The following is a 23,706-nucleotide window of genomic DNA, read 5'->3' on the forward strand; positions in this document are numbered from 1 at the left end:
TAAGACAGTATTAATTTCTATTCCAAAAAAAAAGACGGTATTAATTTCAATAAAATTTTATAAATTTTAATTTTAAAAATAATAGCAGAATGTAACATCTTTTAAATTTTAACATATTTCGTTTTGAACAAATGTTATAATTTTTTTTTAAAAGTATAAAATGAGATTAATTACCTTTTAAGGGATGTAAACTAATTTTGTATACTTTTTTTTAAGGAATAATTTTGTATATTTTTTAGGGGAATAATTTTGTATACCTTTTGTTTTTTTGAGAGGAATAATTTTGTATACTTTGAAAGAAATTTGTATACTTAAACAAAAATAAATGTAAGATGCTTAAAAATTTGTAAGATGCTTAAAAATGCTCTTAAGACAGTGATTGAAAGGATAAAAATAAATGTATATTAAAAAATAGTGAAAAGTTATAAATTTATGTTTTTAAAGTTAAAATATCATTGAATATCTAATATATATTTACTAGTAGTACTTTTCATTTCATTAACAAAATCTATAACCCAAATAATTTTTGGGGAGAAATTATGGCGTAGGACATGGCACCACTGTGAAATTCCGCGGTGGCCAGACTGACATCTCCATTATGGCCCACCACTCATATTGTCCTTTGCTTTGTCCTACTACTTTCAATTTACTAGTACTTGTGATTTTACTTTTTGACAATTTACTCGTTATCTTTTACTCCCTCCGTTCCGGAATAACTGACCCATTTTCTAAAAAAAAGTGTCCCAAAATAACTGACTCATTTCAATTTTTAATACAACTTTCATCATTTCCAATACAATATAACACTAAATAATATTACTTTTATCATTCCCAATACAATATATTCCACTTTCCCCTTTATTTATACATTTTTTTTAATATGTGTGAAAAACAAAATTGTGTCAATTAAACTGGGACGGAGGTAGGATCTTATTATGATGGCTACATTGAGTTAAATAACGAAAATCAATCTCTTTACAAAATCTTTATCTTAAGATTTCAAGCATGTATATGGACATAACTAGTTATTCCACAATTTCCAAATGAGAAATGATATTTTGACGACTTTTGTACAACTTTTTCTCTCATACTCACATGATATTGTTATCATCTCTCTACCTTTTTCTCTCTCCATTGTTTTTGACAAATAAGAAGTGAGAAAAACAAGATTATCAACCAAGTTGTCAACAAATGAATGTCAAAATATCATTACTCTTTGCAAATAACGTCACTTCATCTAAAAGAAGATAAAAAAGTAAGTGAGTCCACATCAACATAACCAATCAAACTACTTTACTTTCTCTCACCACTAACCTAACACAACACAAGTGTATGTGAATGTGATTGTCGGTATAGTACCTAAATTGGATACTTTACAATACTAAATTTATTTATTTATAAAAGTAACATTTTGCATTGCAATAGGAGTAAGTAAAGTCTACAAAATTAGTCAACAAAAGAAGCACACGCATAATCCAAAACATTATTATTGGACCAAAATTAAAGTGAACAACACGTAATTTGCGCTTAATTAAAATGACACCCGCGTTTTTAGTTTTGTTCTTTGTAGTTGATTAGATCTTTTATCACTACACACATTACTACCACCCCACACCCATGTGACTTTTATAATTTCTACATGTTCACATTAATCTCTAAATTTCCGTTCTTCACTTTCTTAGATCATATAGGTATATGTGTAAGTAACCTCAAAATAAAGCACAAAAGTGAAGAAAATTGGGTTCATAGAGTCTAAAATGGTGCTGTTGAAGTGAGTTTTTTGTTGCAAGAATCCACAATGAAGGCTCATTCCTTCAATGGGTTTTCGTTTTTCTTGTTCATTTTTGTTTTTCTGCTGTTTTTGAGCTCGAATTCAGCTTTATCTTCAACTGGGTCGATTGATCACCACATCAAGTTTATCATAGGTTTGTGTTTCTTCTTATTCATTTTTATTTGTGATTTTCTGTGATGGGTTTGGTTTAGATCTTTTAAATCTTAGGGCTTTTGTTGGTGGGTTTCTAGAAATTTTCATTTTTTTTTATTGTTAATTGCACTAATGAAATTTTTGATACCTTTCATTTCTCTATGATATCGTTGGATTATTATTCGGGTTTTGGTTGATCTTTATTTGATTCCACTTTTTCAGGAGGAAGAGGAGTGAATATAGGTTCATGGCAAAATGAAGTTACACAAGTGGCTCCAGCACCAGGGCCACTAGGTGATAATACTCTTATTCTGGCGGCAAATAGGACCAATAGACCTGATTTTCTTCGAGGATTTCATCGTTATCACGGTGGTTGGGATATTTCAGATCGGCATTATTGGGCTGTAAGTGCTTTGGTTCCTCTGCTCATAGTCATTTTTCTAGGTTGGATGGATTGTTTATTACGTTCTCAGTGCTAATTCTATTGTGAGATATGAAATTCCAGCATGATGTCATAGATTTGTTATCGAGCATCATAGTCTATAGATCCTTGCTGCATTTAAGTGGGAAATGGCAAATGCTCTCACTCAACATGTTTTAACTGTTTGTCTACTTGTGTGATATCTATATTGGATTTATATGTTATAGGAAATGTGATATGGTGGTGAGTTTTGAAACTGATGAATACATGATGTTTACTTTGATCGTAGTTTGTATGTATGCTTAATTACCATCGTTGTTGTTCTCTGTGCAATGAAATCATGGCCATATTGCTGCATAATTGACATCTGAACTCTGAAGATGTACATACTCCCTCGGCCTTAAATATAAGCAAAAAAAGTAAATGTATTTAGTCCAAATATTTAAGGCTAGAGGGATTATATACCCTTCTCTGTTTTTCTGTCTTTAGCTATAAGTTTCATTTTGTTTTCTTTATTTTTGTTCTCCTTGAAAATATAAGCAAAAAAGTACATGTATTTAGTCCAAGTATTTAAGGCTAGAGGGATTATATACCTTCTCTGTCTTTCTATCTTTAGCTATACGTTTCATTTTGTCTTCTTTATTTTTGTTCTTGAAAATATGTCTTGTCGAGTTATAAGTTAATTTTTCTGTTATTTTGTTGTCGAGTGAGAAGATTGGTATTTTCTGACTTAAATCAACTGTTATATTTGCAGTCAGTTGGATTCACCGGTGCCACGGGTTTCATTCTTGCCGTCTTATGGTTTGTCTCATTTGGCTTGGCACTTGTGATTCATCTATGCTGTGGATGGGGGATTAACATAAAGGACAAAGGATCCAATCGTTCACAAAGGATTTGTCTTATATTGCTTTTAATATTCACCTTTGCTGCATCGTAAGACTTTTTACTTCATTCTAATGTTCAGCTTTTTATCTTCTACTTTGGATGCTTAATTCAGATTTTTATCTTCTTCTTTGGATGCATAATTTGCTAAAAAATTACCCCCCCCCCCCCCCCCCCCCCCCCCTCCTTTCATCATAGATATAAAAGCATGATATCTAATCACTCTGTTTTCATGGTTAGTTATCACTTATCAGGCATTTTTCTCTATTTGTAATTGAAAATCTATTTACATGCCGTGGATGTTTATAATAGTTTTCCATGACTGAATTGCAAAGGATGCTAGTTTGATTAAAACATCATTTTATTGATTTAAAATTTTGAGAAATAGTTTTCATTCTGCTCAAGTTAAATTTCTGGATATGCTACCTCAATGTTTTATTCGTCAGAAATATATATGTCGGTAATAACATGTTGCAATCTCTCAATCACACAGGACTGGATGTATTCTACTTTCTGTTGGGCAGGATAAGTTTCACGGCGAGGCCTTGGATACCCTCCATTTTTTTGTCAATCAATCAGACTATACAGTGCAGACTCTGAGAAATGTCACGGAATATCTCTCCCTTGCAAAAACCATAAACGTCAACCAGATACTTCTTCCATCTGATGTCCTGGATGGTATTGATAAGTTGAATGTGGAACTAAATACTGCAGCGGATACAATTTCCGAAACAACAGATGAAAATTCCGTTAAAATTAGAAGATTGTTCAATTATGTGTATGCAGTCGTAAAACCTTGACCTCTAAATTCTGCATATTTTGTACCATCATAGTATGATGCTAAACTCTGCTTATTTTGTAGGCGCACGGCCTTGTTTGTTATGGCAGGAGTAATTTTTCTCTTGGCTCTAACTGGACTAGGTGTGTGTTGATCATAACTTCTTGAATTGAGCTAATTTTATTTTTATATCTGAGAATTCTTGTTTATAATGACATCCTTTTAATTATTTTATTTTCGGCAGTCCTGTCTCTCCTTGGATATCAACATGCAATCATCTTGTAAGTAATTTTTGCTGTCTATTGACATGACCTTTGCTATGCCTAGCTATCTGAATGATCCTTTTTTTATTTATTTTTTAGACTGATTTAAAAATGTTTTGCAGATTTGTTATCACTGGATGGTTACTGGTTGCAACCACATTCATTCTTTGCGGAGTGTTCATGATCGTTAATAAGTAAGCAAGCCATTATATCTAACAGATTTCAGTTTTAATATATTGATTTGAACTGAATTCGTTTTTTTGGCTCCCTTTGGCCATTTACCCTTTTACTTCAATTCAATGTTTCAACTTAACCCATAACAAAACCTGAAATGAACCAGTTATATTGAATTGAGATCCAATTATCTTTAAATTTTGAATTTTTTGTCTTTATGGTAAAAAAGGTCATAGTAACAACTTAACCTGATACGAATAAATTAATTCTATTGTAGTACAATTTCTGATACTTGCATGGCTATGGGAGAATGGGTGGAAAATCCACACAGAGAATCTGCTCTTAGCGACGTCCTTCCATGCGTTGATCAAAGAACCACAAACAAAACACTTTTTCAAAGCAAACAAGTCGTCACCAATATTGCAAATATTGTCAACACGGTCATCTATACGACTGCAAACGTAAATGCAACAAAGGGTCATCCAGGTTTTTACAATCAGTCTGGGCCTCCAATGCCGCCACTATGCTATCCCTTTGACAATCAATTTCGAGAACGCCAATGTACAAATCAAGAAGTTTTATCTGCCAATGCTTCAATGGTATTATTTTCTTCCCTTAATTTTATATATCAAGCTTTGCTAGATGGTGATCCCAACAAACTTGAGTATGTGTGTTTGTTACAGAAAGAAATATTAGTTCTATCTGTAATTTATAATGAGTGATTGGTTGATCCAAATAGGGCCTTCAGCCAAAATTCAAATGGGTTTTCACTTGTATTCAACCAGGTGAACCGAATGTTGCATGGTGGTTAGTCTCAAAGTTTCTTATCTTGTATTTGTGCGTGTGTTAGACATGACCTACCGGCATTTAAAACATTGACTTGTTGGTGTTTCTGTATACATGATTGACTCAGTGTACTATACTTGGTACTAAAGGCTATAACTGAAAACATATAATAGAAGATTTCTAACTATTTTGATTTGCCAATCAGTTAGCTGAGTAAAAAAATATCAACATAGGGAAATTGGATTGAAAGAATAATCTCTAAATTTTGTTCATGGTTTCGGTCTGTGAATCGTAAAAGGAGGATCTCATTATATTCATTTTGTTTAAATTTTTCAGGTTTGGGAGAATTATGTATGCGAGGTATCTGAATCGGGTATTTGCACTACAGTTGGCAGGGTGACCCCAGAGATTTACTTGCAGTTAGCAGCTGCAGCTAACGAAAGCTATGCATTAGAACATTATGCTCCACTTCTACTTAGCCTTCAGAATTGCAATTTTGTCAGGGATGCATTCACAGGAATCACTACAAATTACTGTCCTCCATTAAAGCATTACCTTAATATCATTAATGTAGGACTTGGCCTCATTTCAGTTGGTGTTCTGCTTTGCCTTGTTCTATGGATACTCTATGCGAACCGCCCCCAAAGGGGAGAAGTGTTTGTGATGCTATCCTTAAAAGAAAAAATAAAGAGCAGATTTAACAAGAACCACCAGAGCACAAATTTAGCATTGCCAAATGCAGGCAGTGAAGTATAGATTGTAAAATAGAAAAATTTATCGATAAAGAAGCAACCTATTATTGTTTTACTGCACTCTATATACTAAAAGGAAGAAACCAAGGTGGAGCGAAGCTGCCGCCTGAGTTCATAGACAATAGCAAAGCTAGTGTACTGCATATTTTGCCCGTGTATATGTAAATACTCATCGTTTTCATTTTTACATCGCCAATATAGATATATAAATGAGTAATGTTTTGTTCACATTTTTTTACACTAAGATACAGAAAGATAAACTATATGCTGTGGAAAAATTATTGCCAAAAAAATGAGTATAACAATATAAACTGAAAGTAATAGAACAAATAATCTGAGATTGCAAGCTACAATGTTCAACCTTGCATCATATTATTCATTTCAACAAGGTATATCTAAACAATCAAAGAAATGTTTCATTTGAAATCACTATACTGATCATAGCAGAAACATATAGAGTAATGGAAAAATTGACAGAAACAGATAGGAGCACTTGGAAACAACTTCAAAATTCACCAGGATCAATCAGATTCTGATCTCCATCCGTGGAAACAGCAGGATCCACAGCCACACTAGTATCATCTTGCACTGCATTGGCAAGAACATCAGTCACACCATGAACAACAAGCCTATCATTGAAGAACACATCCGGAAAGAATACCGGCACGCCGTTAAGAATCAAAACGCCACCGGATCTTGTAATATTGATACTAAACCCTTCCAAAAACGTCGGCAACTGCGTGCCGTCACCAAAATCCACCAGATCGTTCCATAGAAACTTGCAAGGCACCACATGTCGACGAAAGAACGAAGGATAATCTTCGAAATCACCGATACGGTTCATCACCATCTCATCCTTGGGAGCAAACACCGTTATTCCGTTCTGGTTTATATTACCGGAGAGTTGCATTCCGAGAAACGAAGCCATAACAGAGTAACCGCTAGTTTTTAGCGTTTTCACAGCTTGTTCAAACGAACCGGATGAGTTCACAGTGAAATTCAACGCAGAACACGATGAATTGGAATTTGAATTAGGTTTCCGACTAGGACCAGTGTACTGAAAATTAGGATCGAAAAATCTATCGATTCCGTAAACAAGAAGAACTCCATCGTCGTAGATCGGCGCTCCGTTGATCTTGATATTGTTAACAGAGGTCACGCGATCGGAGAATGATGTAGTGACGGTTAGCGACTGACCGGTGAGCATCGTCGGAAGCTTAGCGCCGGCGGGAAGACGGCGTAAGCTTTGCTGCGGAAGCGGTAACATGACGAAGTGGAAACGAAGAAGATCGAGTGAAGGTTGACCGGATTTCTTGAACGCGGAATCGGAGGGAGCGAAGACGGTGGCGGAGTGTGACTGTTCCAGAAGAGATTCGGCGACGATTTCGAGAGTTAGGGACATGGAGACGAAGCCTGAATCGAGGAGAATGTCTGCGGCGTTGAAAATGGTTTCGCGAGGAAGAGCAGCGACGGAGAAAGAAAAGAAGAAGATAATGAAAGACGAAGCAAGAAAGAGTGAAGACGCCATTGTTGGAGCTTGAGATTTAGCGGGAAATGAAAGATTTAAACGTGGCGTTCTCTTATTGGAGTTGATTATGAAGTTTGTTGAAGAAATCGTTATTCCTTTCCATTTAAAAAGACAGAAACACCCCTTCTATAAAATGGAAGACTATTGTCATTGGAGTGGGTATCTTTTTGTTACCACGTTGGTATTTTTGACTTCTCACCATAAAGTTTATTTTTTTTTTGTTATTTTCGCGCAAAAATTTCACATTAAATTTCAACAAAATTTAAATAGCTAACATAGTTCAATTATGAAGTTTATTTTTTGTAGTTTGAACGTGAATACGTTATTAAGACGTATAAGACGCACTTTAAAAAAAAAATTTCACCCCGATCAATATTATAAGCAAAAATTTACTTTTTAAATATATTAATCACAATTTGTGTTCAAATATACATTTGAATATCGTTGTTTTATTTTGAAGGATTAAAAAACGTTGTTGATGACCGTTGAAAATACTTAGTTTATTAATAAAAGAAAAACTTAGTTTAAATTTTTCGAGCAGGGCACTTTTATGCATTTCTTATTTAGGCTTCTGCATGCCAATTCAGTGTGTTTTTCTTTAGGCACACAATATCTCTAAGACCTCATAATACACATCTGATAATTATCTATTGGATGCATGTTTTTTCCACTCAAACACACATTCGGAAGATGACTCTCGAAATAAACATACTTGTAAATAACTGCCAGATGTGTATTTAAGAGACCCTAAAGATATTGGGGGACCTAAAGAAAAACATTTCCAATTTCTTCTAGCTTGAGACTCATGAATCCTAATCTTTTAAATTGAGGGTTTTCTGGTTGTTCACAAAATTTAAATTAATGGAAGTTGAGGCATATTTAAAACCTAATAATTTTTTTTCCTCATTCTTTTTTTGAATGATAAATATTAATAATTAGTTATTATATTAGTTTTTCTTCTTCGTTTGAGTTTAAACCCAAGACCTCAAACTCCTTAATCTTTAACTGGATCCGGTTGAACTACTACCAACCCCCTTCTTCTCTTTCAATGCTTCTGATTTTAACGACGTTCAAAACCACAATTATTAATTGTATTCAGTAAATTGTTAATGAACTGAAATGCCTTAAATACATTTCTATGTGTTAGCGTTAACCATCTACTATCCGATCCGATCTCAATTATATGTAACATTACACTTTTTAGATTCATTGAATCACTTATATATTTGATCTATATTATAGACCAAATATATTGTATATTGAATAAATTTATAAAAAAATTAATTTTAACTTATAATTGAAACCGGAAGGAGTAATTTTTTATATCAAAATTTTAGGTAGAAGAAATATTATTTCTTAGATAATTATACTTATAAGTCAAACCCACCACTTCTAATAAATAAACTCTTCCGATAACCTAATATAAATACATCCATTAGTTTGGTCGTTCACCTGCACGCTAATAATAGGAATCTGATAGCTTGTACGTAGCTTTAAGATATACATGATCCTCCATTATTAGAATGGGGCAACGCAAGAACCACAACAAACAAAACACTAGTACTACTATATGCATTTGCATGTAGCTAGTGAGAGGGATAGATCTTATAGTGTTTAACTAAGGGGATACAATAGACATTTATGCATGGGAAAGTCCATATTCTTTGACCTTTCCCAACCTAATAGTATCATAATTGCAGTGGATTAACCTAATTCTCGTGTTCTTATGATAATGATATGATGATTATAGTAATGACGTGGTCCAAGACTCAAGGTGTCATTTGATTCCACACGATCAGATTGCTTTTAATTTGGTTTTTTGGATTGCATGCAATGGTTGAAACCTTTTTAATATTGAACTCCTTCAGTTTGTTAAATGTTTAAATTTAGAACTATCAAAGTATTTCTTGATTTAAATATAGAAGGACCACCCACTACCTCGTCACTAATCTAGGTGGTAGATGAATAAGAAAGCGACGGAAGAGAGGATGACAAAATGGTGAAGAACCCTCAAAGAAAAAATATGGGAAGGAAGAATATTTGCTAAAATTGAAACTCGATATATATATTTTTTTGGTAACTCTACAACAACAACAACACTCTTTTTTATAATTTTGGATAATATGTAATCATAATTCACACATCATTGGTTCCTTTTTGGTTCCAATTGTTTTCATCCTAAATATTATGTCAATTCATAATCTCATAAACTGATTATATGATCTCTAAATCAGCCCATACATATTTTACGATGAATCACAATGTTCCGTCGTTTAAACATATTTTCTTTCGAAGAATTTTTTTATCGAATACATTATTGAACCCGTGCAAAGCACGGGGTTCGCACGGGTTTGTAACTAGTTATACTTATATAAGTCAAACCCACCACTTCTAATAATAAATAAATTCTCCCCGATAACCTAATATAAACACATCCATTAGTTTGGTCGTTCACTGCACGCTAATAATAGGAATCTGATAGCTTGTACGTAGCTTTAAGATATACACGATCCTCCATTATTATTAGAATGGGGCAACGCAAGAACCACAACAAACAAAACACTAGTACTACTATATGCATTATTGCATGTAGCTAGTGAGAAGGAGAGATCTTATAGTATTTAACTAAGGGGATATACTAGACATTTATGCATAGGAAAGTCCATATTCTTTGACCTTTCCCAACCTAATAGTATCATAATTGTTGTGGATTAAAACCTAATACTCGTGTTCTTATGATAATGATAATTATAGTAATGACGTGCTCCAAGAGTCAATGGCTCAACAATGACTCATTGTGTCATTTGATTCCACACGATCAAATTGCTTTTAATTTGGTATTTTAGATTGCATGCAATGGTTGAAACATTTTTAATATTGAACTCCTTCAGTTTGTTAAATGTTTAAATTTAGAACTATCAAAGTATTTCTTGATTTAAATATAGAAGGACCACTACCTCGTCACTAATTTAGGTGTTAGATGAATAAGAAAGCGACGGAAGAGAGGATGACAAATTAAAATGGTGAAGAACCCCTCAAAGAAAAAATATGGGAAGGAAGAATATTTGCTAAAATTGAAACTCGATATATATATATATATATATATATATATATATATATATATATATATATTTTCCTTTCTCACCACTTGGGTTTTGTGAGAGGTACACATATTGGAAATCAAACTGCTAATGTCCTATTCGAAATTAAAGGAAAATATTTTAACAAAAAAATGAAAGAAAAGAAATCCAATGTTTATTTAGTTCAATCTTCAATTTTGGCTTTTTACACCCTGTTTTCTTTTAAGGTATCTTTTGTGCGTTGAAATTCGAAAAAAAATTAAATTTTGAATATTTTAAAGGGTTTTATCATCTAAATTGCAGAATTTTATATGAATGAGCAAGATATGACCCTATGACCACACATTTAAATGACTCTGGCCACTTATACACTAATTTGTAATAGCTTTTCTTCATAGAAGATTATTATATTCTCAGTCAGAATTAAGTTTATCTATTTTAAAGAATATTCTCTCAATTACTCTTACTTACTATTTTTCAATAAAACTAATTAACGTTATTTGAAAAACTCAAGTTTATTTGATTTTAAATAAAGTTTGTTTTTTTTGTTACCTATGATAATATAGTTTCAAGAATAGTTTGTTGGAACAAAATGTGTTTAACAAAGAACCTTAGAGTTTTGATGATAACAAGGTATTAAAAATTGTAAATTGGACTAGCTAATATTTGTTCAAGTGTACAGGACCACAGTTAAAAAGTTACATCATTAATTGGTTCTGAATGAACAAATAAAGAGCAAAAGAAAATGAAGCTTAGACGCTTCTGAAGGCAATACGCTCCTGAAGACGGAAAGCGCTCCTGAAGTCAAGCTGCTCCTGAAGAGAGTAAAGCGCTCCTGAAGAAATGGTGCTCCTGAAGATTACTGCTTCTGAAGGTCCAGAAGCCACATCATCAGAAGCTGCGTTATCAGAAGCTGCCTCATCAGAAGTCATTTCACCAGAAGCTGAAGATCAACTGGTTTTGCAAAAGATTCAAAGATTGAAGAATCAACACTGCAAAAGCTGTCTATTGGATTCGAAAACATAGCAGAAAATTAGTGGAACATTGCAACGGTCATTTCAAAGGTGTTTGAAGGCATGTGCTTGCAATTTGGATGAAAGCGTTGACATTGTACTTTGTACGAACTGTACAACCACCTTCTCCACTACTCTGTTTTGTGTCCACGCTACAAGACAAAAAAACAGCTCCAGAATACGGCTTCGCCTGCATAGATGTTCCTTTGGATAAGGAATGAATTTCAAATTGGTTCTTCATAGGACAACAACCAAATCAGGCAAAAGATCATTGGTGAAAGATCAAGCTTCAACAACGACTCTTTGATGTGCTGGCAATTTCACAAAGTCTCTTTCACACCTCTATATAAAGGAGTGAAGACTTAGAGTTTTGGCAATTCTGAACAAAAGACTCACAACATTATTACAAGTGTCAAACCTCTGCTGAAATTGTTCTGCATTCACTTAGAATTTCTGTGTCTCAAAGTCATATCTTAGAAATTCTTAAGTCATTGAGTCTGTATCTGATTTGTATTGTGAGCACCTCTGATTGTATATCAAGTGTTCAACCTTAAACAATTTTCTGTGTAATTTTGTTTAGTTAGAAGTCTCTTGCAGTTGTGCTTGAGCAGGGAAGTCTCTTGATTGTGTTCTTGAGCAAAGGAAGTCTCTTGCTTGTGTGCTTGAGCAAAGGAAGTCTCTTGCTTGTGTGCTTGAGCAATTATAATCAGATATTACTCTTAGTGAAATCTCCTTGGAAGTGCAAGGGGGACTGCACTACTTCCGGATTGTGGAAGGAACCAGTATAATTGCTTTGTGTCGTTCTTCTTCTCTCTCTCTGTTTTATTCCGCTGCATTTAGATTCTGATAACCACTTCAGAAGCTGTTTCACTTAGCTTCTGACCAGTGTGTTCAGTTTTTAGGAGAAACGAAGAATTTTCCAAAACACAATTCAACCCCCCCTTCTTGTGTTTTTCTCACCTTCATAGTTAATTTTCAAGAAGAGTTAAATAAAATTCAATAAATAAAATGAATAACATTGTTAAAAATTTCAAATGTAAAATAAATGAACAATTCTAATGAAGAAAAATAAAAAAAATGTATGTAAAAAAATAAGAATCGGTTGGAGAGAGTAACTAACAATTGTTTCTAATGAGAAAAATATATCACATTAAATTTATTAGAAAGAAAATAAATATACAAAAAAATAAAAATTTAGTTGTGGATTAAAATAAATGTATAATAGAAAAAAAATCTAAAAAAATCCGCTTTTCTATTCGAATTTACTATGAGTAATTAATATTGTGAATTTACTATGATGACCGATATTTTAACATTCACTCTATCTTGGAGATGGTTTATTGCGATGTAGTAGAACGTTAGAGCGTATACCTTTGTGGATTGGTTGAATAATCCTCTTACTTGTCTTAATATTGGTTAAGGCCACTTTGTTGTAACAAACTTAACTACTCCTTTGTGCTCATATTAATTTGTTTTTTTTTTCTTTTCAAATTTTTAAATACGAGTTTAATTATTTTTTCTAGGTCGATGATAATAGCGGATAGTGAAAACTAAGACAAATTACTGTGTTTGTTTATGTGGTGAAACATATTGATTTTACGAAATTTATTATGGATACAATTGAGTTGATTTGTATTTCAATACATTTTTTCATAAGCTTTGAATGAATTTATACAACTACATGTCAACGATTATAAAACTATCAATCAAGCTGCACGTAGAGAATAAACTAGAGTCAATTCTAATTTATAACATTCCAACATGATTAAATCAATTCTGCATTTCTAAAATCAATTTTAACTCCTCAAAAGTGAAACAATGCATAAAGATTTAATTGCACTCTTGATCCCATATTTTATAAACTTACAAAAATGATTCCTTTATTTTAAAATTAAACCTTTTGGGCAATCTATTATCACATTTAGTACAATATATTTTGGTTCCAAGCCATGTTTTTTCCCCTAAAAATAGTGAATTTTGGTGGAAAAAAAGAAGCCGATTTATTACCCCCTAATGACACGAGACTTGAGATTTGTTTGTTTCCTTGCTGGTCCATTCAATTAACTCTTGTGTCCACACGAATAATACATTTTCCATCCTTTTTGTTTTTGCTAATAATGAACAACACGAACAAATACAAGCAAAGCATGCAAAGCATTCACCCCCTCGATCCGCTATGATTAGTATAATTTGAAGACGCCATTAGTTATTTGTTGAGTTACAAGTGCAGCAACGTATTGTTGAGTATTCAATTATACTTAGTAATAATACGATAAAAATTAAGAAAAGTATTTTATAATCTTAATCATGCTTGTATAGCATTTCTGTAACCATATCCTCACACGCTATATGTTATATTATACAATACAATAGAGTAACGTTTTGATCTATAGGATGCATGCCTCACGTGCACGAATAAATGCCTTCCATTAGACCCAATCATGTACAAAGCTTTTACTACACCAAAGTCGATCCTTTTTTTTTTTTTTTAAAAAAAAAACTATGAAAAAGACGAATTTTTGTTCGCTATGACAGAAATGGATGTTTTTTTTTTTTTTTTGTTAATGCGGGAAGTGAAACAATACATTCCTAAGTACGGGAGCAGATTCTCTCCTGTAACTGGAGAGTCGCTATTCTATACGGGGCCCTCAATTTTGAAGTAATTGAATGATATTGATGTTCATCGCACTCTCCCCATTGAAAATTTCACTGGAGGGGATCTGCACCCCCTACATACCAGGGAAAAAGAAAATAACTCATAAAAACTAGTAGGGTAAATTTACATACAAGTATTTTTTTGAAGAAAAATGTTAGATCCTCTCTAGAGTTGTTACATTCTACATAATTATTTTAGCTCTTACTGCAAAATCATTTTACATAAATTATTTTATGCAATTTTGTATATAAAAATTGGTTTTTTCGCAACTTGGATTGTCTAAGATAAAATCTTGACACATCACATTATTGACACATTTGTGATCGTTAGATTGAAAAAAGATACTCAATTCAACCATCACAAATGTTTCAACTATGTAAATGCTCTAAAAAAAAAACGGTATAAATGCCTCAAAATTTGAGTAGAAGATTTTATTTTTGATTTTTGAATGGTTTTGGGCACGTTTATATTAGTCTATTGAGTTAGGTCATGTATGTTAATGGGCAAAGGCACATCATGGTCGTGGTAGTTAGACAAAGGATGAAATGAATGAATAACGGTGAATGAATGAATGAATTATCGTGGCCGTCCTTAGGCTGCAGTTACAATCACAATCACATTCTTCTTCACAATATCTACCCTTAGAATTGAATCATCATCATCATACAGTACATATATATAACACACACACACATACCGCATGAATAGACCATAGACATCACATTACCACTCACACCAACGAGCAAAAATCGCATCTCTTCTTATTCTATAACACTCTATCTCTTGCTTCTTTTCCAAACCTTTTCTTCTCTTCTCTTATTCATATTCATATTCCCCCCCTACTTTCTACAAACGCAAAAAAGGTGTAAGCTTTCTTCCCTTCTCTTCAACAAAATGCGATCCCCTTCCTTCTTGTAAGATTCCTACCCTTCTTTTTCTACAACTTTTCTGTTACTAAAGCTCTTTCCTTTTTGTTCTCTTGTTCCCTTTTTTTCATCTGGGTCCGTCTATTTCAATTTTCATCATCCTTTTTTTCTTCTATGTTTTTAGTGTCTAAGGAATGTTTCTGCATTTGGGGGGTGTACCCTTTTTCTAAAGTTGAAATTTTTTCACTATAAATTAATATGCCACATCATTTTCTTATTAATTGCTTTAATTTATTCAGTTCAATTTGTCAGTTTCATTTGATGTTTGCATATTTTTGTGAGCTTCGATTAACTTTTTTATTGTGCATTTATTTGTTTTTTAATTGGAAATTGGAATTTCTGCATGAAGATAAAATTTCCTAATTTATTATGAGCACCCAAAAAGAAAATTTGGTATTTTTTCCATATATGATTTGCTGACATGTTATTTTGTTTTTTCCTTGCATGTGGTTTTTCATTTCCAGAAATTCTGAAAGAACTTTACTTGACATAGAGGATTAGGTAGACTGAATTTAGAATTTCATTGTTTGGGAGATTAAAGTGAATTGTGGTATTTAATTGTGCAAAGATGGGGGATCACTTTGATTTACTCGTTGATCGGTTGCTCACTGAATCGACATTAGAAGCTGCGATTGAAAGCAGAAAGCGTGCGATGCAGGCTGCGTCCTCGGAGGTGACTAGCATAGAAGTCGATCATTCTCTGTTGAAGATGGGTATCAAATGTTACGGGAAGCTTGCAGAATGCAGGATATGTCATGATGATGATGATGATTCCAATATGGAGACACCCTGTTCCTGTTGTGGTAGTTTGAAGGTTAGTTCTATACTATGAAGCCCGGATACTCCAAAACGGAGACGTACCCGTACCGGATACGTATCGGATACCGATACTCCACGGATACTCGCGGATACGCACCCACGAAGTATCCGAATTAATTATTTAAATTTTTAAAAAATATTTTAACGGATACTTATCCGATACTCCGCAGATACCCAATGATACTTATAAGATACTTCACAGATACGTATCCTAGAAAAAGATGAAGAGTAAAAAAGTGAGACAATGTTGTAAACATTCGGTGGAGATATATATGATTCAATTTTAGATATGAATCACTAGAATTGTTTCTCGATGAACCGCTTAAAATTATACTTCTTGTGAATGAAGGTAACGAGAAAGAGATGATTCAGTTAATCAACATTAGATAAAATTTGTGTTGATTTCTTTTAATCAATGTTTATTTTCTTAAATTATTTTACATACATATAAGTTTTAGTATAAAATTTTTGTTGATGTATCCTAGCCGTATCGTATCCTAAATTTTGAAAAATTTGCGTATTCCCGTACCCGTATCGTATCGTACCCGTACCGGTATCCCTATCTGGGCTTCATAGGTTCTATACTAGCATGTTTGCAACCACATGTTTTGATATAGGAAATGATTAAGCTTTTATATTCTTGTAATTTGTAAGAATTTGTGAGGCATGTTGATGAAATTTGTATGTTAAAGTTTAATGGCAAACCAAATATGTTGTGATGGACACGGCTTCGTGAAGAACTTCAAATATAAATATGCTAATTCTTACTGGCGTATTTTATTTCTGTTGGTGGGATAACTTTTAACCCCTGAAAACATTTATTCAGTTTATAATCCATCTTACCTAGTTACATATAAAAAGATTTGGTTAAAATACCAGGAACAAATATCTCTATCCGAGTATTTCTGGCAAGGTTAGATAGGACCTTTTCTCCAGTAGATCCTTGACAGCAGAAGGAGGGGTAAAGAACTTACAAGACGTGATTAACCGGAAGCATTCTTATTTTGCACGAAATTTTGAAGAAATGTGTGAATTATGCATTATAGAAGCTTCTGTCACTATTTGTTTGACATGCTATCATTAAGTAGACCACATTATGGAAGCTTCTGTCACTATTTGTTTGACATGCTATCATTAAGTAGACCTTAGACACCTTACACAACAGAGAAGAATTTGGGGAATACCAACCAGCTTACATTGCTTATATTTGTTCTAACATGCATTGCATTGGTGAAGGCCTTTGCAATTACAGTTTTGTATGTGATGTTCCCATGGATTATAAATAATGCAAGTAGTTGTAAACGGTCCTAAGTTTCCTGCTTTCTATGCCTGACGAAAGTTTCTCAACTGATATTTGGTCTATTTTGTTTTTTTTCTAAAATAGTTGTCGATAGCTTAAACTCTAATTGATTTTTGCAGTACGCCCACAGAAGATGTATACAGCGGTGGTGTAATGAGAAGGGCGACACCACCTGTGAGATATGCCATCAGGTAACTTAAATTGTTCCAAGTTTCTGATTTGCATCTCCTTTTTACAAACTTGTACACAATGATATTTTATTTGTGATTTTTCCCCCCTACTATGTTATAATTGATGATTTTTTTTTTCTTATACTGTAAATTTCAGCCATTCAAGCCTGATTACACAGCTCCTCCTCCACTTTTTCAGTTTGGACGTATTCCAATGAGTTTCAGGTAACTTCCATGCACAATATTTTCATTTTTTTTTCTCCTTAAGTTAATATGTTAACCCTGTTTTTTCGATGCCATTTTCCAATGCATTCCAATGCTGTTTATATCAGGGGGAATTGGGAAATTTCGCGAAGAGATTTAAACAGCACTCATTTGGTTAGCATGGTTCCCACTGACCAGAGCCTTATCAATTCTAACTATGATCAATATTCAACCTCTTCTTCGGGAAGTTTGATATGCTGTCGTTCAGCTGCTGTCATTGTAATTTCTCTCACTCCCTTCTAAAGAATGTATGCCTTTACACGTTCTGGTTACGACATTTCTCAATCTTCATTTCTTCTCATGTGCAGTTCATGGTTCTGCTGATTTTAAGACACACTCTTCCCCTCGTAATTAGTGGAAATAAAGACTATTCTTTCCCCCTTTTCATGGTATGTTCTGCATAACATACAATTTCAGCGATGGTTTTGATCATTCTCTTACCAAGGTTTTCTCAATTTGATGGAGTTTTGATAGGTGTTATTATTTCGGAGTGCTGGTATCGTTGTACCTATATACTTCATGGTTAGAGCCATGGCACTAATCCAGCGACATCGGAGACAACATCGAGTGAGTTTCTATCATAGATTAACCTTTTTTTTTTTGTCTCTTCGCCATTGGGTACATGAATCTTCATATACTCACGGTAAATTCTCTGGTGTTTTTTTCCTTGGTCATTTGTAACTATTAGGAGCATCCTAGTGCCTTGGTCAGTTCATCTGATGATGAAATCGAGGAAGCAGCTTTGCAGTCACAACCTCATATCATGCATTTAGTGTAAAAACAATGTAACCACTTTATGTAAATGAAGTTTGAAAAGCTCCAGTTCTAGCTGCTGCAATTTGGTTCTGATTTGATGGAAATTGGTGGAGGCAATTCTTTGAGAACCTTGATTTTGCTGAGTGAGGATAAAAATAGTCACAAGAGAAGACACTGAAATTTTTCTAAGTCGCAAAGGTGTCATAGCTAATAGAGGCATTGCAGGGTATTCATATATCAAAGTTCCTGTAATAATGTCTTACTCATCAGCAAGTCTTGCAGGTTGCAGCAGCTAGTTATGTTTGCATTATTGTTTTGCTTTCAAGTTTAAATTCTTCAGATTCAAAACAATATTCTAAGTGTATGGCTAGATAATTATAAAAGGTTTTTCTAACGTCTACAATCTTGCACACGATAAGGATCATTAATTTCCAACTAAAGAAAAGGAAAATCAACAAAACTTATCGTGTGCAAGGTTTCACACGTTAGCCGGACACTATTATATATAGAAAATTACACATGTAAATAACAAAGATGGATGTACAACTTAATTGTATATGATTGCAATGAAAAATCGTTACGTTTGTGATATTTATTTCAGCAAAGGAATAGAATCAAAGTTTTATTTTATCATTGTTTTTCATGCTGTTTGTATGACCAGCCTATTTATTATAAAAGAGCCATAGATAATTAGCGTATGATGTTATCTGCAGTAATTCTGATTGGAACCTTTGTCACATTGTGACTGCCTCACCCCTTCTCAACTCTCAACAGCTTTCTTGTTGGGAACGAATATAAGCATCATTGTCCAAGGGTCACTCAATGGGTAATCCAAACCAGACACAGGAAGAGACTGTATAAAGGTAGAAATTTGTAAAAGCCAACCAAGTTAAGATTGACATATTAATAATACACAATTGAAGTTGAGCATATCATTCATGATAAGGCCTTGATACATTAGGAACCCACAATTAGGGGTGGACAACAATAGTCGACCCGACCCGAACCCGACAAATCCGTTGGAAAATTGGAAGTTTGGGTGGGTAGCGGGTCGGTTTCCGGGTTGGGCGGATTGAAGGAATGGTTTCAAGTGGGTTTAGATGGGCGGGCTCGGATTGAATTTTCAGGCCCATCGAAATCCAAATCCGACCGAGCCCAACTAATATTCAATCAATATTTTTTTACCCCTAAGGCCCTATTCTTGTTAAGTTACTGGACTTTTTGCTTGGATCAAATTTAAGCCCAATTCTTTAGATCCATTGACAACAAACTAGGGTTATATCAAAACACACACTCATACTTATCCATTCGTTGAGAGAAAGAGAGAGAACGAGTTCTGGAAGTTGAAGGAAACCCTGGTTTCCCTGCGCCGCTGCTGTAAACGTATTGACCACCACTTCCTCTCTCTCTCTCTCCATCGATTTCATTTTGAAACCCAAAGAAGATGTCTGTCTCAAAGTTGTGTAAGTGTTCATATTCGTTTTCGTTTTCGTTTTCTTCACTTAATCTCTTGATTTTTCTGATATCCATCTAATTAAGTTCATCTTTTGCGGATGTGTTTGACAGTTGTTTGGTGCTAGTAGATCGATTTTCACAAAGGTATGTGTTGTTCATCTTTTGCGGATGGGTTTGCGTTTTTTTATCATAGAAGAAATCGAAGTTTACTAATCCATCTAAACAAGCTTTACTAACAATTGTCCTTTTTCTTTTTGAAGGTTATTGGCTTACTGGTGGTGTTTAAGTTTGGAGTTGTAGCTGTTAGGGAGGTTAATAGGATTGCTGCTATGGATTTGGAAACTGGAGCTAGAGCTAATTGTAAGTTTAAAAATATTGATTGTAAGAACTAATTTTAGTTTTTTTTTATAATTTTATGTATAGTTTTCTCATTTTCTTATACGTACTCTTATTATCATGGTGAATATGATCATGGTGCAGCTGCTGTTGTTGAAACTGAAGCAGCTGCTGCCCACTTTCCAAATGATGCTTGTAGGAAGGCAATTGCTAGATTTGTTATCCTTTCTAAGATGCCCTTTAGTGTAGTTGAGTCTGACAGCTTCAACCGCTTATGTAAGCTTTTGCAACCCCTATGGAATATCCCATCTAGAAGGATCGTGGCTAGGGATTGTTTTAGGATGTTTCGAGATGAAAAATTTAAGCTTAGAGCTTATTTTAAATCTGACTGCAGTAGGCTAGCACTTACTCCCGAAGTATGGACTTCTATTCAAAAGTTTAGCTACATTTCCTTAACTGCCCACTTCATTGATAATGAATTGAAATACCAAAAAAGGCTCCTTAGCTTTACTTTGGTTCCAAACCACACAAGTAACACAATAGGTAGGACAGTTGAAGAGTCATTGAGGGACCATTAACAATGCATCATCCAATGATGTGGCTGCGATGGTTAGAGATATTTTGGCCATTCCAACTACAATATCTTTAGATAGCATTTTCAGCAAGAGAGTTAGGATGTTAGACGGTTATAGAAGTTCCTTGAGTCCGAGAATTGCAGAAGCTTTGATATGCTCACGAAACTGGTTGAAGCCAACAGACGAGTTTGAGGTCAATGAGGGTGTTGTTCCAGGTGCCTTAAATATCTTTTTCTATCATTTTTTATTTAATATTTCTGCTGATTGATATATTAAATATTTTTTTTTTGATTTGATAACAGAAGTTAATCAAGGAATGACCATTTGGTGTTGGGAAGCAGTTGCAGGTGGAGCACCACCAGCAACTGTGCCGGCTGTTTGATTGCTTTTATGGTACAGATTTGAATAATTTATTTGGATACTAGGAGGAAGCCATTGATTGTGTTTATGTTATTGTTTATTTTATTAATTTATGCCATTGTTTATTTTATTAATTTAGTTATTGTTTATATTTACAGGTTCTTAACCCCTTTTTTGGTGTCATTAATCATAATGATTAATGACTTTGCTTAGTGCATTTTTTGGAGAATCTACTTCTTTTTGTGGAATTTGTCCGGTATACACAACAACTCTTTTTGGAAGCATCTGGAGGATGGTGATGGATTTTAATCCAACTTATGATGGAGGTGAAGTTGGTGAATGAAGCAAGCTATATTGTGGATAGTTATTGGGTAAATTTTATTATACACAAATATTTGTAAATTATAAAAGATTTCAGCAGCTACGTTTGATTAATATTAATCTAAATGAAATATTTATGTATACAGTTGAAGGATAAGTAAAAGTCAAGGTGATGGAAGCGAAAGGCGGGAAGTTGGAAGCATTTGGAGGGATTTACAACTTATGATGGTGAGGGATTTTAATCCATTTTTTAATAGAGTCAAATTCTAAAAAATGCACACATCTGATTTTGTTTTTTTAACATATGTAGATCATTTTGATGTTGTGTTGTGGTGATGATATCTGATGATGCATGGATGGTGATCGACTATGCTATGGTGGTGCTTCACGGTTTGTGAAGTGTTGATAATGAGCTTGTTGTGGACTGGACTTGAACAACTCCCAAGTTTGATTTGTAATATTTATTTGAAGTAGATTCTTATCAACTCTAAACAACTTGAAGCAATGCACAAGTGTACTTTTATTTATTTGAAGTCTGTAATATTATGATACATATCACATGGATGATGAATTATCATGAATGATGTAGTTGGGCTTCTTTCAGCCAACTAAATTCATGTTTATTTACTATTACAGGGCTGAATCATGAATGATCAAATGATGTAATTAGGCTTTTCTAAGCCAACTAAACTCTTGTATGATTTGGCAAAAAAATAGGCCTAATTTGTTTGTATTTCATTGGTAACTTAGATTTACAGGGGATAAAATTCGTATGAAACCGCAACTGGCACAATGTTAGCCCCATCCGACATAACCCACCCATAACATCCGCTGAAACCGATTAACCGAGACCCGCCATAACCGTTGCTTCATTTGGGTGAAATTGGGCCTTGATTTCCCAACCGTGGATTGTTTCGGATTGAGCTTTCTGAGCCCGAACCCACCCATACCCGACCGCTGTCCACCCCTACCCACAATCAAAAGACTCGAAGCAAAGAGTGTTACATCAAAGCAAGTCCCTTTCGTCCCTTTGCTGGAATACAAGAGATGCTAAAAGACAAAACAGACGTGGCAAATATTATCAGATGGCATGACAAACATGACACCCAACTACCCATAAACCTCGTACCAAACTGATGAAAGGAACTTGGACATAGAACACAATAAATCAAATTCTTATCTACATTAAAATTTCAGCTCTTAAACTAAATTAAACACTTCAAGATGCAACATTTAAAAGTCTTAAACTACATACTCAAAATAACAAATTCACAAATTACTTTCAGTCGGTCGCGAGAATGAAATGCAAAACCCGTAATCCTAAGTCTTTAAGTTTAACCATGCGTTTTGGATTGAGTCGTGAGATTGCTGAGATCGACTTGTTAACACCTCCTAAGTCTTATAACGTTTGCCTGTTACTAGCATTGATATTGAAAGTGTCTAAATCTTATTACTAATGCATTTGAGAATTTCATCATCCTTGAAAATGTTATAGGAAGAATAAGTTACATAGTTATGTTTTATTAAAGAAAATGTTACCATCTTAATTAGGCCAAAATCTAAAGAACATGGGTCCAAATGGAAGCACGACCACAAAAAAAAAAAAAATTGGATCAAATTTTTATATGGAAGCAATATTAATTAATTTTCTTCAGATTTTTTTTTAAAAACTACTATGATAAAAAAAAAAAAAAAGATGAATCTATTTTGAATATTTTCACACGTGATTCATTCATACCATGCATTAAGTTAACACACCGGCCACACAATTCATTGGTAAATTAACATCAGAAATGAGAACAATTGACAGCACTTTTACTGAGACCTTGAAAAATGAAGATACAGTCATGAAGAGTTAGGAGATGAGATCAGCTTCAACACAATAATGTTCTATATAAAGCCATAACTAGCTGCTCAATTTCTTATTCATACCCTCACTTGAAACACAAACCTTGTCTTTTTATTGATCTTATTATATATTTCTGGGAACATTTTGAACTATGGACGGCAAAGGAAATAACAGCAATGTTGGTGCTGCTGCAGCAAACAATCCCAAAGACAATGTTGGTACTACTACTAAAGGTGATACATTGAAAGCACCTGGTGGAGATGGATCCAACATTTCAAGGGAGCAATTTGAGAAAAACCCACAAGGCTATTTTGCTGA

The 23,706-nt window shown here is 33.8% G+C and overlaps 4 protein-coding genes across 5 annotated transcripts; 3 read left to right on the forward strand and 1 right to left on the reverse strand.

The window, feature by feature from the left end:
• Window positions 1–1,566: 1,566 nt before the first annotated feature.
• LOC146958945 (uncharacterized) lies at window positions 1,567–6,208 on the forward strand. Its single transcript, XM_085740455.1, has 9 exons — window positions 1,567–1,925; window positions 2,147–2,328; window positions 3,100–3,278; window positions 3,721–4,005; window positions 4,090–4,148; window positions 4,250–4,286; window positions 4,391–4,462; window positions 4,720–5,041; window positions 5,565–6,208. The coding sequence occupies exons 1-9, from the start codon at window positions 1,799–1,801 to the stop codon at window positions 5,982–5,984; spliced, it is 1,683 nt and encodes a 560-aa protein (XP_085596581.1). The 5' UTR covers window positions 1,567–1,798; the 3' UTR covers window positions 5,985–6,208.
• Window positions 6,209–6,315: 107 nt separating this feature from the next.
• On the reverse strand, window positions 6,316–7,656 carry LOC146958946 (putative fasciclin-like arabinogalactan protein 20). The gene has a single exon (XM_085740457.1). The coding sequence runs from the start codon at window positions 7,506–7,508 to the stop codon at window positions 6,486–6,488; it is 1,023 nt and encodes a 340-aa protein (XP_085596583.1). The 5' UTR covers window positions 7,509–7,656; the 3' UTR covers window positions 6,316–6,485.
• Window positions 7,657–14,963: 7,307 nt separating this feature from the next.
• LOC146958947 (RING/FYVE/PHD zinc finger superfamily protein) lies at window positions 14,964–19,083 on the forward strand. Of its 2 annotated transcripts, none has more exons than XM_085740444.1 (8): window positions 14,964–15,171; window positions 15,648–15,997; window positions 17,422–17,493; window positions 17,630–17,697; window positions 17,805–17,955; window positions 18,045–18,125; window positions 18,211–18,303; window positions 18,425–19,083. In XM_085740444.1, exons 2-8 carry the CDS (start codon window positions 15,752–15,754, stop codon window positions 18,512–18,514), a joined length of 801 nt encoding a protein of 266 aa, XP_085596570.1. In that variant the 5' UTR covers window positions 14,964–15,171; window positions 15,648–15,751; the 3' UTR covers window positions 18,515–19,083. The 2 variants fall into 2 exon arrangements, with proteins under 2 accessions (XP_085596570.1, XP_085596571.1); XM_085740445.1 differs by having other exon boundaries at window positions 15,752–15,997.
• Window positions 19,084–19,794: 711 nt separating this feature from the next.
• LOC146958948 (zinc finger BED domain-containing protein RICESLEEPER 2-like) lies at window positions 19,795–22,272 on the forward strand. Its single transcript, XM_085740446.1, has 8 exons — window positions 19,795–19,955; window positions 20,059–20,091; window positions 20,208–20,307; window positions 20,428–21,073; window positions 21,161–21,251; window positions 21,377–21,589; window positions 21,686–21,767; window positions 21,850–22,272. Exons 3-4 carry the CDS (start codon window positions 20,277–20,279, stop codon window positions 20,859–20,861), a joined length of 465 nt encoding a protein of 154 aa, XP_085596572.1. The 5' UTR covers window positions 19,795–19,955; window positions 20,059–20,091; window positions 20,208–20,276; the 3' UTR covers window positions 20,862–21,073; window positions 21,161–21,251; window positions 21,377–21,589; window positions 21,686–21,767; window positions 21,850–22,272.
• Window positions 22,273–23,706: the final 1,434 nt, after the last annotated feature.

This window comes from Medicago sativa, chromosome 1 (assembly GCF_051527215.1).
Source record: "Medicago sativa cultivar Bolivia chromosome 1, Bolivia_mono, whole genome shotgun sequence".
Lineage (NCBI taxonomy): Eukaryota > Viridiplantae > Streptophyta > Magnoliopsida > Fabales > Fabaceae > Medicago > Medicago sativa.

Bases quoted from the DNA above. Each gene is read 5' to 3' on its own strand.
- LOC146958945 (XM_085740455.1), top strand. From the start codon at position 1,799: ATGAAGGCTCATTCCTTCAATGGGTTTTCGTTTTTCTTGTTCATTTTT. The intron at 4,006-4,089 runs GTATGCAGTCGT...CTTATTTTGTAG, and splicing joins AGAAGATTGTTCAATTATGT to GCGCACGGCCTTGTTTGTTA. The intron at 4,287-4,390 runs GTAAGTAATTTT...AATGTTTTGCAG, and splicing joins TATCAACATGCAATCATCTT to ATTTGTTATCACTGGATGGT.
- LOC146958946 (XM_085740457.1), bottom strand. From the start codon at position 7,508: ATGGCGTCTTCACTCTTTCTTGCTTCGTCTTTCATTATCTTCTTCTTT.
- LOC146958947 (XM_085740444.1), top strand. From the start codon at position 15,752: ATGGGGGATCACTTTGATTTACTCGTTGATCGGTTGCTCACTGAATCG. The intron at 15,998-17,421 runs GTTAGTTCTATA...TGATTTTTGCAG, and splicing joins CCTGTTGTGGTAGTTTGAAG to TACGCCCACAGAAGATGTAT. The intron at 17,956-18,044 runs GTAATTTCTCTC...TCTCATGTGCAG, and splicing joins GTCGTTCAGCTGCTGTCATT to TTCATGGTTCTGCTGATTTT.
- LOC146958948 (XM_085740446.1), top strand. From the start codon at position 20,277: ATGGATTTGGAAACTGGAGCTAGAGCTAATT. The intron at 20,308-20,427 runs GTAAGTTTAAAA...ATCATGGTGCAG, and splicing joins AACTGGAGCTAGAGCTAATT to CTGCTGTTGTTGAAACTGAA.